This window comes from Siphateles boraxobius, unplaced genomic scaffold, assembly GCF_051911475.1.
Source record: "Siphateles boraxobius isolate OS27281-9 unplaced genomic scaffold, OSU_SipBor_1 41, whole genome shotgun sequence".
Lineage (NCBI taxonomy): Eukaryota > Metazoa > Chordata > Actinopteri > Cypriniformes > Leuciscidae > Siphateles > Siphateles boraxobius.
The window spans coordinates 43352155-43364851 of NW_027509042.1; the positions used below are offsets into that span (position 1 = coordinate 43352155).

The 12697-nt window shown below is 39.8% G+C and overlaps 1 protein-coding gene across 31 annotated transcripts in view; it reads right to left on the reverse strand.

Annotated features, from left to right (window-relative positions):
* Positions 1–12697, reverse strand: part of szt2 (SZT2 subunit of KICSTOR complex) — a 115753-nt gene that overhangs the window by 1361 nt on the left and 101695 nt on the right. For all 31 annotated transcript variants that reach the window (XM_077199854.1, XM_077199835.1, XM_077199856.1 and 28 more), the window contains 6 exons: positions 11367–11580; positions 11087–11270; positions 10539–10661; positions 9103–9637; positions 3755–3868; positions 2335–2403 (listed from right to left, as the gene is read on the reverse strand). In XM_077199854.1, coding sequence (XP_077055969.1) covers positions 2335–2403; positions 3755–3868; positions 9103–9637; positions 10539–10661; positions 11087–11270; positions 11367–11580 — 1239 coding nt within the window. The remainder of the gene's footprint in view (positions 1–2334; positions 2404–3754; positions 3869–9102; positions 9638–10538; positions 10662–11086; positions 11271–11366; positions 11581–12697) is intronic.

The window sequence follows — 12697 nt, forward strand, 5'->3', positions numbered from 1 at the left end:
GGAAACACTGGGATCTGTGCTGGGAAACACCCAGTGTTCCCTGTGCTGGGGAACACTGGGATCTGTGCTGGGAAACACTGGGATCTGTGCTGGGAAACACTGGGATCTGTGCTGGGAAACACTGGGACCTGTGCTGGGAAACACTGGGATCTGTGCTGGGAAACACTGGGATCTGCGCTGGGAAACACTGGGGTCTGTGCTGGGAAACACTGGGACACTGGGATCTGTGTTGGGGAACACTGGGATCTGTGCTGGAGAACACTGGGATCTTTGCTGGGAAACACTGGGATCTGTGCTGGGGAACACTGGGAGGGAAACACTGGGATCTGTGCTGGGGAACACTGGGAGGGAAACACTGGGATCTGTGCTGGGGAACACTGGGAGGGAAACACTGGGATCTGTGCTGGAGAAACACTGGGGTCTGTGCTGGGAAACACTGGGGTCTGTGCTGGGAAACACTGGGGTCTGTGCTGGGAAACACTGGGATCTGTGCTGGGGAACACTGGGAGGGAAACACTGGGATCTGTGCTGGGAAACACTGGGATCTGTGATGGGGCACACTGGGATCTGTGCAGGGAAACACTGGGGTCTGTGCTGGGAAACACTGGGATCTGTGCTGGGGAACACAGGGATCTGTGCTGGGGAACACTGGGATCTGTGCTGGGGAACACTGGGATCTGTGCTGGGGAACACTGGGATCTGTGCTGGGGAACACTGGGGTCTGTGCTGGGGAACACTGGGGTCTGTGCTGGGGAACACTGGGGTCTGTGCTGGGGAACACTGGGGTCTGTGCTGGGGAACACTGGGGTCTGTGCTGGGGAACACTGGGGTCTGTGCTGGGGAACACTGGGGTCTGTGCTGGGGAACACTGGGGTCTGTGCTGGGGTCTGTGCTGGGGTCTGTGCTGGGGTCTGTGCTGGGGAACACTGGGGTCTGTGCTGGGGAACACTGGGGTCTGTGCTGGGGAACACTGGGGTCTGTGCAGGGAAGCACTGGGACCTGTGCTGGGAAACACTGGGATCTGTGGGATCTGTGCTGGGAAACACTGGGGTCTATGCTGGGAAACACTGGGATCTGTGCTGGGAAACACCCAGTGTTCCCTGTGCTGGGGAACACTGGGATCTGTGCTGGGAAACACTGGGATCTGTGCTGGGAAACACTGGGATCTGTGCTGGGAAACACTGGGGTCTGTGCTGGGAAACACTGGGATCTGTGCTGGGAAACACTGGGGTCTGTGCTGGGAAACACTGGGGTCTGTGCTGGGAAACACTGGGGTCTGTGCTGGGAAACACTGGGATCTGTGCTGGGAAACACTGGGGTCTATGCTGGGAAACACTGGGATCTGTGCTGGGGAACACTGGGATCTGTGTTGGGAAACACTGGGGTCTGTGCTGGGAAACACTGGTATCTGTGCTGGGGAACACTGGGATCTGTGTTGGGAAACACTGGGGTCTGTGCTGGGAAACACTGGGATCTGTGCTGGGAAACACTGGGGTCTGTGCTGGGAAACACTGGGATCTGTGCTGGGAAACACTGGGATCTGTGCTGGGAAACACTGGGATCTGTGCTGGGAAACACTGGGATCTGTGCTGGGAAACACTGGGGTCTATGCTGGGAAACACTGGGATCTGTGCTGGGGAACACTGGGATCTGTGTTGGGAAACACTGGGGTCTGTGCTGGGAAACACTGGGGTCTGTGCTGGGAAACACTGGGGTCTGTGCTGGGAAACACTGGGGTCTGTGCTGGGAAACACTGGGATCTGTGCTGGGAAACACTGGGATCTGTGCTGGGATCAGGTTTGACATGTCACATTTCGCCCCTCCCCCTCATAAAAAAAAGTCTTGCAGCTTAATTTTGGCAAAATGACATTTCATTTACTTTCATGCAAATAAAAGCACACTATTATGGAAAAATAAAATGAATTTATAAATAAAGTTGTTGTTTTTTTAGCAAGAAACCTATAATGTATGCATCATAATAGTATTTGTTGTACTCCTTTTAAATTATTTAATATTTAAATTATTACACTACACTGTAATATTGTCAAGACTCACTGTATCGCAATAATGATAATCATCGTTAAGAATTAATGATTATTACAAAAAACAATGCATTGTGGTAATAATATTGTAATTTTAGGAGAAAAATAAAGTTTCATTTTCTCTACTGAATATACATACATTATATACTGTATATTGTGAAATGTTACCTGAATCTCTTTTTGTTAGAATTCACTCAGGAGAGGGCAAGAATAAACTAATTATAACATAACATAACATAATATAATATAATATAATATAATATAATATATTAAAAAATAAAACAAAACTCACAGTTTTTCCTGCCTGTGTGTCCAGAAAGACGAGCACAAAACAGTCAGTAAACTTCTGGTTCAGGACAGCCTGGAAAAGAGAGAGTTTACGCTCAAACAACACACTACGACCCCAGATGTTTCTTTTCATTTCTAAATTTAACCTTCACCTTCACAATCCACTTAACTTGGATTGGTGTTCAGCATTAGCAAACAGCGTTAACATCGTTTCTGTTTGTATGGAGAGTGAAATGATCATCCGTTCAGGACATCTACACAACATCTCTGATTACAGAATGCAGGATGAAGTGGCGTCTGATGATTATCAGCTGCTGGATTGTCCTCATGATCTCTGAGTGTTTGCTCACAGGCACTGGAGCTCTCATAATGCACCACAGTTTACCACACGTTTCATTGGCTTTGAGTAACGGAGTTCAATGCCCTTCCAGGACAATAATGATTTAAGAGCACTTCATGTCTCGTAACGCACAATGACACAACGTGACCCCTGCTAACATCTCACACAGACACATGACACGACTGTACAGCCTGAGCTTCAGGTTCATGTGCAATGCTGAATACTAACAGTGATGATCTGGACTGTGCATATAAAAAAAGATTTTCAAAGAATATGTAAGCATTGCTTGTTTCTGCAATTCTTGCTCTTATATTTATCACAGAATATTATTATTATTTTTTTAATCACAGTTCCCACAAAAATGCGAAGCAGCACAACTGTTTTAACATTGGTAATTATCAGAAATGTTTCTTGAGCAGCAAATCATCATATCAGAATGATTTCTGAAGGATTGTGACACTGAAAACTTGAGTAATGATGCTGAAAATTCACTTTGATCACAGGAATAAATTATATTTTACGATATATTACCATAGAAAAGTTATTTTTAACTGTTTTACTGTATTTTTTCAAATAAATGCAGCCTTATTGAGAATAAAAGACTTCAAAAAGACTTGGGGCCAGATTTACTAACAGCTTGCACCAGCGCAAACCCTCTTTAGGCGTTAAAAAACTACTGTCAGGATTTATTAAAGACACGGCGTGAAAAATGACCTTATTACATATGCATTTGTAGGAGTTTCTCTTTCAGACGCAACATTTATGAGAGGAGAGTGTTTAAATGAATCATGCAAGGTGATTTACTAAGGTTTGCGCTTGTCAATTTACTGGTATTTGCGCCATTATTTACCACCCAAAAAAAGCATGTTTTAACCCAGATGGTAATTTGCGCTGCTCTTGGTAGATTCTGTTGGTCATTGTGGAAATGTTCCGCTGTGTCTGTTCTTTCATTTATGTGTCGTCAGTAGATCACGCACTGAACTTTACACTCCCATCGGCGCTTTTATGGGATTTTGCTTTTGATTTTGTTTAGTAAATCTGGCTCTAAATGTCTTGTCCCCAGGTAAGTTTGTGTATCTCTTACCAGGTACTGAATGCCACTGTCGTCTTTAAAGTGCCTGCAGTTTTGTGAGAAGCGTGACAGCAGAACTTTGATGAGACTCTGGTACCAGGCGGGACTCATATTCAGGAAACAGTCCTAAAAAACACAATCACAAAAAACTTTTTGGAACAAAAAGGGTCAGAAAATTATGAGAGAATTCTTATTTTGCACTTTAATCAAGATTATTCCTTTTTAGATCAAGACTATTCCTTTTTTTGTGCATAGATATAGCAAAAAAAAAACTAGCAAACAGCTCACTTTTCTAATGGTAAAATGTATTTTTATATGTATGTGTTCTAAATGTGTATGTATGTTTGATAGATGATTTGATATAGATATTTATATATCTATACAAAAAACAAACAATAATCTCACCAAAAGTGCATAAATATGTGTATATAGTATATAGTTTGTGCTGTTTTGTATTATATGCATAAATATGCATATTACCGTTTCATTTGTTGCATAATAAAATTGATGAGTACATTTTAAACTTAAACTAAAAAAAATAAGAAACTAAACTAAAAAGAAAAAGCCTTTGGGCTCCTGAAACACTGGACCAGAATATTTCCCTTGAAATTAGACGAGTCTGTGGATATTTCTCACATTAGGATCTGACTCCGAAAGCTGCAAATGCTTCAACTAAGCAAAACCACAGGAAGGCAGTTTTGACATTCTGGTTGTGGGCGGCAGTACATTTTTAAAAAGATGTAATTTGCAGCAATTTTTTCCTGGTCTGATATCACAGTGGGAGTACATCTCTACTTCCTTTGTGAGCCTGTATCGGTTTGACAGCGGTATATATCATCCGAGCGCTACGATTAGCATTAGCAGTCGTGGCACAGTAACATTGACTAAGCGGTTCTGCTCTCATGAAGGGAATATAGAAGTGAGCGGCGTGTGAATACATGAGCAATCTAACAGCATTGATATGCAGGTTTGGGAAACTGAGGCTACAGCGAGTGTCACGTATGGAGGAAACGTTGCATCTCATTCTCACAGAGTTCAGATATATGTGGATGTGTGAGGTACAGAGGCGAGGAGGCCAATCAAACCATAGAAAACACAGAAAGGCGGATCAGGATGAGGTGAAGAATTCAGAAAGCGGAAAACCGTCAATATGGTCATATAAGCGTATAAGGCTACGTTTACACATAGCCGGGTATTTAGAGAAACTTTTAGAGAACAAAAATTGTGTTCATATTTCAGTCGAAACCGCACCAGAGTTCGTTTGGAAGTGTATCGAGACTAATCTTTCCAGCGTCTCGCTCCGCTTGTTTGGTTCCGATGGCAGCGTTCACACTTCAATAAACCGCACTAACAGAGCAACCGCACCAGAGTTCATCTTAAGTTCACTGCCATCCGAACACTGGTGATTTAACTCAGAACACTTTTTATAATCTCTTTGTGATTCTCAGCTGGTCAAAATACCATCTTATCTGAACACACATTCGAAAAGAGCTCATTTAGTGAATGCTTAGCAAACCTGGACTAAATATATCATCTTCCCAACTACAAGTGTGAACACACCCTAAAAGTTACTGAAACCAAAACGATTTTCATGATGTAATTTTTTACCAAAACTGTAATAAAATACTGCATGAATCGATCAATAGGGGTCAAGTGACCACTCCCTTATTTTGGAAGAGGAAATTTCAGTAAGAAAAAAATAAATGCATAAATACACGTAATTTATAATTATAATTAATTTATGTATCATTTATTCTGTGCCATATACACATTTATTTATTTACTTACACTATTGTTTAAAAGTTTGGGATCAATAAGGTTTTTTGTTGTCGTTGTTGAAAGAAATCAATACTTTTATTCAGCAAGGATGCATTAAATGAATCAGTGACAGTAAAGACATTTATTATGTAAAAAAATAGTCTATTTCAAATAAATGCTGTTCTTTCTATTCATCAAAGAGTCTTGAAAAAAGGTTTAAAAAAATCATTTAAATGGTAGTGTATCATCACCAGTGTTGTGCTAGTTACTAAGATATAGTAACTAGTTACAGTTACTAGTTACTTTATTCAAAAAGTAACTCAATTACTTTGTTGATTACTTACACCAAAAACTAATGCATTACTGTTAAAAGTAACTTTTTAGTTGCTTTAAAAAAACAACATTCTTTAATGTTCCCATTAATGTTCTTTTATGCGTTATGGTCTACACAAACACAAAACTGACTTAAACGGAAAGTAATTTTTAAACACTATTTTATTTAAGTCAGACCAGCACAAACTGAATATATCACAAGGATTTCTGAGGTGACTCGCTATGCTGACTCTCGATCTTCGCAGTAGACGCGGCAGAGAGAAATGCACATTTCATACGGATTACATAAGCAGAGAGCAGTCTGTAGTCTGTTTTCTTTCGTTTTGAATTGTTCTGTTTAAAAGTAGACATGTCTGTGAGGCAAGTAGGTTACCTTATACGCCGAGTTTCGGTTCATTTATGAGACGAGCTCCAGTTCACGCGCCGGCGCCTCCGTTTCGTGATTATCTATCGTCTGCTATATTTACTTCTTATTTATTAAATCCAGGCAATTGGTTGATGAAACATTGATTAAAATTGAGATACAATTAATACAAAACGAAATTCACTTTAAAGAAAGGTTTTGTGCTCTCTGTTTGATGTCTCTGTGAAAGTTTTAAAGCATATTTTAGTGCCGCTTTCAGAGCGCTCACGTACGGAGAACTGTCACGTCCGTAACATTGTTTCTTCCTCATAAATGCGAACACTAAAAATTAAATAAAATAAATATTTTGACTGAGAGCCAACCCTTTTTCATCCGGTGGGTAGTATTATGGCGCTTTTCCACTACACAGTACCAGCTCGACTCGCCTTTGTTTGGTTTTCCACTGTGTAAAAGTTGTACCTGTACCTGCTTTCGGGTACTTTTTTTCGTACCACCTCCGGCGAGGTTCTAAGCGAGCTGAGGCGAGCTAAGGCGATACTAAAATGTGACGTGAAAACAATGCCGACTGCTGATTGGTCAGAGAGAATCGTCACTATTCACTGCGTCATCATTGCACGCGCCAGATGGAGTATCCAGAATAACCCCGCCTTTTTTAAATAGTTTAGCCAGAGATAGTTACTAAACTTACTACTATTATTATGGCAACTCGGAAGAATACGCCGTGGTCAAACGAGGAGGTGCAGACATTCCTTTGTTTGGTTGCCGAAGAGAGGATCCAGCGAGAGCTTGATGGGGCAACGAGGAACGAAAGGCGTCGCTATGACGACCGGGTACTATTTGTGGCGATACTTTCTGCAATGGAAAACGGAACGAAAAGCGAGCCGAGTCGAGGCGAGCCAAGGCGAGTCGAGTCGAGTCGAGCTGGTACTGGTAATGGAAAAGCGCCATTAGCCTAGTAGGCTACACTTCAGCCAAAATTAATTCATTTAAAAAAGTAACGGACAACGCACCATATGGTAACGGTAACGGAGTTAATTTATTTAAAAAGTAATGCGTTACAGTATGAGTTACTGTTAAAAGTAACCGCGTTACAGTAATGCGTTACTAGTAACGTGTTACTGCCCAACACTGATCATCACTAAATGATAAATTAATTTATTATATTTTACAATTCTAGTTCTCGATATACATCATCCTCTATATCTGAAGCAAACACAGTGCTGTCTGTTGGCATGAACGGCACATTTACAGTACGGTATCTAGAGCTGTGTAATCTCATCATGAACGAGCGAGCACCCTGTTGGCAAACGATGTGGAGTGTGAATCTGTGCGCATGTTGGTCCAGGAGGGATAATTTATGCTGTAAATAAGGAACGGAGTGTAATATTAAAGGGCTGATTTCCTGTGCTAATTAGCTGATGTTTATTGTGATGCGGTGATGAGTAGAGCGCATGTTTTCCCCACGGAGAAGCGCATTAGCATGTTTGTTGTCAGCCACCTATCAGACAAACTGCACAGAGCCAGTCGCTGATCAAACCATCCTGAATACACTGTGGAATGAAGGGAAAACATGCAATTTTCCAGAGGTTTCCTAAAGACTGACTTTAGGGTGTACAGGAGGAGAGAGCGCTGGCACTTTCCACAAACAGGACGTCCTATACTCCTATCTCTCTTTTGTTAGAACATTAAATTAACAAGCAAAACTTAACTTCTGTGTTTAAATTTTAAACACATCATATTGTTGAATTCATATTCAATTCATTTTAGTAAACTATGTGTAATAACACATTTTTAATCACAAGAAATATATCCTTTTGCTGTGTCCCACATTTTGAGTGCAACCATGTTGGATTTTTATGGGATGTTTTTGGGATGACGTAATTAATTAATTGCATTTTTTTGTTTCCTTTTTATGGGCTTAAGTGCATTTCTGTTTCAATTTCAAGGGATAAAGTGACCTTTATTTTTATATTTTTCATTGACCACTTTTGCCATGAATCTACTAAAACGCTGGTTTTGTTCTCAGGAGAGGAGTTTTGTTCTCATATATCCCAAAGCCTGTGTTTTGAAACTTGTGTGTTGACCCCATTTTAAAATGACCCCACCATAGCCTCCTTTATCCTGTTGTTTGTGGATTTTACAGTGAGGCATATTTCTTTGTGCAGACAGGAATATTGTTCTTTCATATGGTTTTACAAGCCATTTTGTACACATTTATACAATAAACACAATGCAGACAGGCGAAGTGATGATAGGGCTATGATGTTTGTCCATGTCCATTTATTTTTGTTTGTTATTTTTGTTATTAATTTGTTTTTGTTTTTTGTTCCCCCGGGGAATAGGCTTATGTCGCCCTCCGACGTCTAGGCCTACAATATGAAATATAGGCTATATTGTTCTCGTCTCTATTCTGAACTTTTCATTCTATTTTTCTGTCCTAAAAAAAATGTATATTCTTTTTACCATAGTTGTAGTATTTCATCCTTACTGTTAATTGCTGCTGTTTTGCACAATATCCCTTTGCGCCACCTGGCGGTCATTTCGCGAATGATTTTGAAATGCGACTGGTTTATTTTTGCCGCGGCGGTAATAGGCATTCTGGTTGACTACCTACTGTATCTACACGGTAAATTAAGAAACGGGAAAGTAAAGTAATAAGTAGTGAAGTTACTTTTCAAATGCAGTAACTAGTAATCTCATTACAATTTACAGAAGTAACTAATTACTGTTTTTTGAGTAACTCAACACTGAGTTACAAGAAATAACCTCAACACTGATTCATTGCACCTATTCCTGGAAAGTGCCTGCTTGAGAACGAGGAGAAAGGAACATGAAATGGGAGATCAATGGGTGTGAAGATGCTCTCAGAGGTGAAGGACAGTGAATGTGGCGTGTGTTTTCATACTAGCTGTGGGTCAATCTCAGCGACAGATCTGCTTTGCACAGCATCCAGTAGCTCCTCCAGTTCACCGAAGGCCAGCTTGCTGAGTTTGAGTTTATCCAGGGCCAAGTGCTCTCCGTGAAAGAGCCTCCTCCAGAGGTTATCCCTCCGGCAGTGACCCATGGCCTGCTCCACGCTGCTCTGAATCTGCCGGCGCGCAGACATCACCTCAGAGTTGAGCAGGGGGAAGAGAGGAGACATGAAGAAGAGCCCCTGAGAGTCGCCGGTGTCCCCGAGCCCTGCCTGACCCGCGTGCAGGAGGTTCTCCATGTGCTCAGATTCAGGGCTGGCTGCAGGGCTGATGGGGGTGCTGTTCTCCTCCCACAGGTCCAGGTCAGAATCCCGGGTCCCGAGGCTGCCGGCCTCCATCCGCTCCACACGGCCACTGAGGTCACCGGGGTCACGGTGGATCTGAGGAAGCTTCTTAAATCGACGCATGTCTGCGGTCAAACGTGGGAACAGCTCTCTCTGACTGGTCATGATCACGTAGAAACGGAGCCTGAAACCATTCAAAATGTTAAAGAGTCCGACTTTTTTTTTAGGAAACAAAAACTGTAGTATTTCTACATTGCACATTATTCCAAGGTTTTCTTTTATAATCTGTAAAGAAAACTTTCTCCACCTCTAAAACAACTTTTCTTTTCTGCTGACAGCTCCAAGGCCATGCAGTTGGGGAAGAAAATTCACACTATGTATTAATAATTAATATTACCTAGAATAAAAAAAATTTATATGATCTAGAATATTTTTTTATAATAATAACAATAATATTATTTTATTTATTAATAATTAGTATTGATATGAATATATATGAATATTATTCATTAATATGTATAATTACTATCTATAGTAATGTTATAGATAATATTTATAATATTACTATTTAGAATTATCTAATAATAAAAATATTATTTACTAATTATTCATATTTATACCAATTATTTTAATTATTACTTTTATTATTATTATTCATAAGAAATAATATTATAATTACTACTTTTTATTGTAACGATAAAGATAATATTTATTAATAATAAATATTACTATAATATGTATTGTTTATACTAATTTATTATTATTATTATCATCATTTATATTTATTTGTAGATAATATTTATGATAATTATTTATATTTTATTAATGTTTACTATAAAATGTTATGGATAATAATATATATATTTTTTTTTTATAACAACATAAGACAAATATTGGTGGAAATAAACTCCGCCCACAAGTCCCAGCCTACATTATTTTGCTCTGATTATTCTGTTTCACACATAGAATACTTGCATAGAAAAGAATTACAAAATAAAAATAAAAGTGTTGTTTCAGGTGCACTGAGTTATCCACCTAAGTAGCGTTTAACCCAGTATTGGTCGTATGTTTGCTGCTGAACACACCTGAGCAGGTGTCTCTCTCCTTCCGACTGCTCCTCAAACGGGGCGGCATTATGACACACCAGCAGCGACACATCAAAATCATCATGGTGTCGTAATCCCTCCAGGTCTTTAAATGAGCCAGAGCTTAAAGAGAAAGACATTATTATTAGAATATACAAGTATAAATTATAACATCACTTGCTGCAATAAGCCGGAACAATTCACAAAGTACAAAGTATAATATGATTATAGGGTGAAGGTTTGATTGGTGCAAAATGTAAAAGTTTGGCTGGTGTTAAAAATTATGGTACGTTTGTTATCTTGCTATGAATATAAAATTATATATATATATATATATATATATATACTTGAACTATTTAGAGTTATAAGGAGTGGGAAAAATAAAAAGCTTCTGCTTCATCCCGCTCCTTTTCGTACTATTATTATAATATTATAATACTTTATAGATATTAATTTCGGTATGTGGCAACATACTTATTGTATTTTTATTTTATTTGTATCTTTTTGTTGTTTCGAATTAAAAAGAAAGAAAGAAAATAAAGAAATACCTGTTCCAGAGAGCGACCAGCGCATACTCATGCAGGTCTGTGCTCGGCGCCCCCTTTTTGTTATCAGTTGTAACTGCAGTCTTAGACATGCGCAAGGGCTTCATCCCATAAGTCCCAGCGTGATCAGTGATGTAATTATACAGCTGATGTGCGGTTATCATCCCCGTTGATATGGAGAAACTCCCTAGTACACATAAAAAGCATATTATGACTGGCAAAAACAGGAAAAACACAAAAATGAATATGTCTTTTGCTGACTCTTATGTGCTTACGCACTCACCCTGGAAGACGTGGTTGCGTCCAAATTTGGGTATGTCAGGGTGATGGGCGATGAAGTCCTCCAGAAAGCTAGTGAGCTGGTAACCCTGACGAAGGGTCATGTGACAACCCACGAGGTACTGATGCACCACACGCAGGTGGAAGTCGTAGCTGAACGAGTGAACGTGCATCAAATCCCGGACCTTATCGCACTCCTCGGTGAACAGCATGGACAGCTGGGAGCAAAAACACATTGCATGCATGCAGTTACTCAGACTGGTGCAGGATCTCAACACAACCCAACAGAAACCGTTTGGATCAAAGGCATCCAATTCCCCAGAGGAAGACCGCAAGCAGTAGCAGAAACATCATCCCATAACCTCTAAATCCTGATAGCGGTACTAACTCAAAACCTAATGACTCTGTGCTTTAAAGAGCTAATCCTACAGATGTTCAAATGAAAGCAGCCTCACTGCAAACTCAAAACCAAAGGCCAACATCACAAGAAGATAAACATGAAGAAAAATTAAACCTTGCTTAGGACCATTGATCAGATAATCAATCCAAGTTCATTTATTTCTAATTAGATTCTCATTACTTTAATATGATGATGTCTTTAATCAGCATAAAGTAAAACACAACAAGACTGTTATGTATAATTACTTAAGAAATATATATCTTTTTGTTTCATATTACAGTAATAAAATGCACACAATCCTATAAATAAATAGGCTGTGAATGGCTGTGACTGTCGTACAAATTACTTGTGTCGTTCCTGGTTAAAATTGGATCTTAAAATTGTCAAAATCTTAATGGTCCTTAATTGGAGGGTGAAATTGGAATCAGACATGTTCCTGATACGCTTCATGAAAGTCATTTAAGCGCACATGAAACCTGACATTACACGTCTAAAACTCGACATGGTTGACTTGTGAAGAGCAAAACCCACCCACCTGACGCCAAACCTTTATAAGAGTCTTTTTAAAATCATCTGATATCAATCAACATGATAATTGTATCCTATTTAATTAGATCTCACATCAAAGCCGTGCCCACAAAAGCATTAGTGGCAAATGCAAATGATTTGAGAGGGAGAGAGCGGGAGTAATTACAGTACAATGGGAGCAGAGAGGGTGAGGAAGACGACGGATAAGCGCTATTACCGCTGTCGCTTTCATCCTGACCATTACCCTGGAACAAATGCAAATAGGTCTTATCAAATCAAAGAGTTGAGGATTGAAAGAAAACCTGTTCATTTTGCGCTGTCATGGCCGTTCCATTTGCAGAAAGCAGCTCATGCAATTGCACCATTAATGCGAGAATCGTTTTTCACGTCAACATTTTGAAATCTGC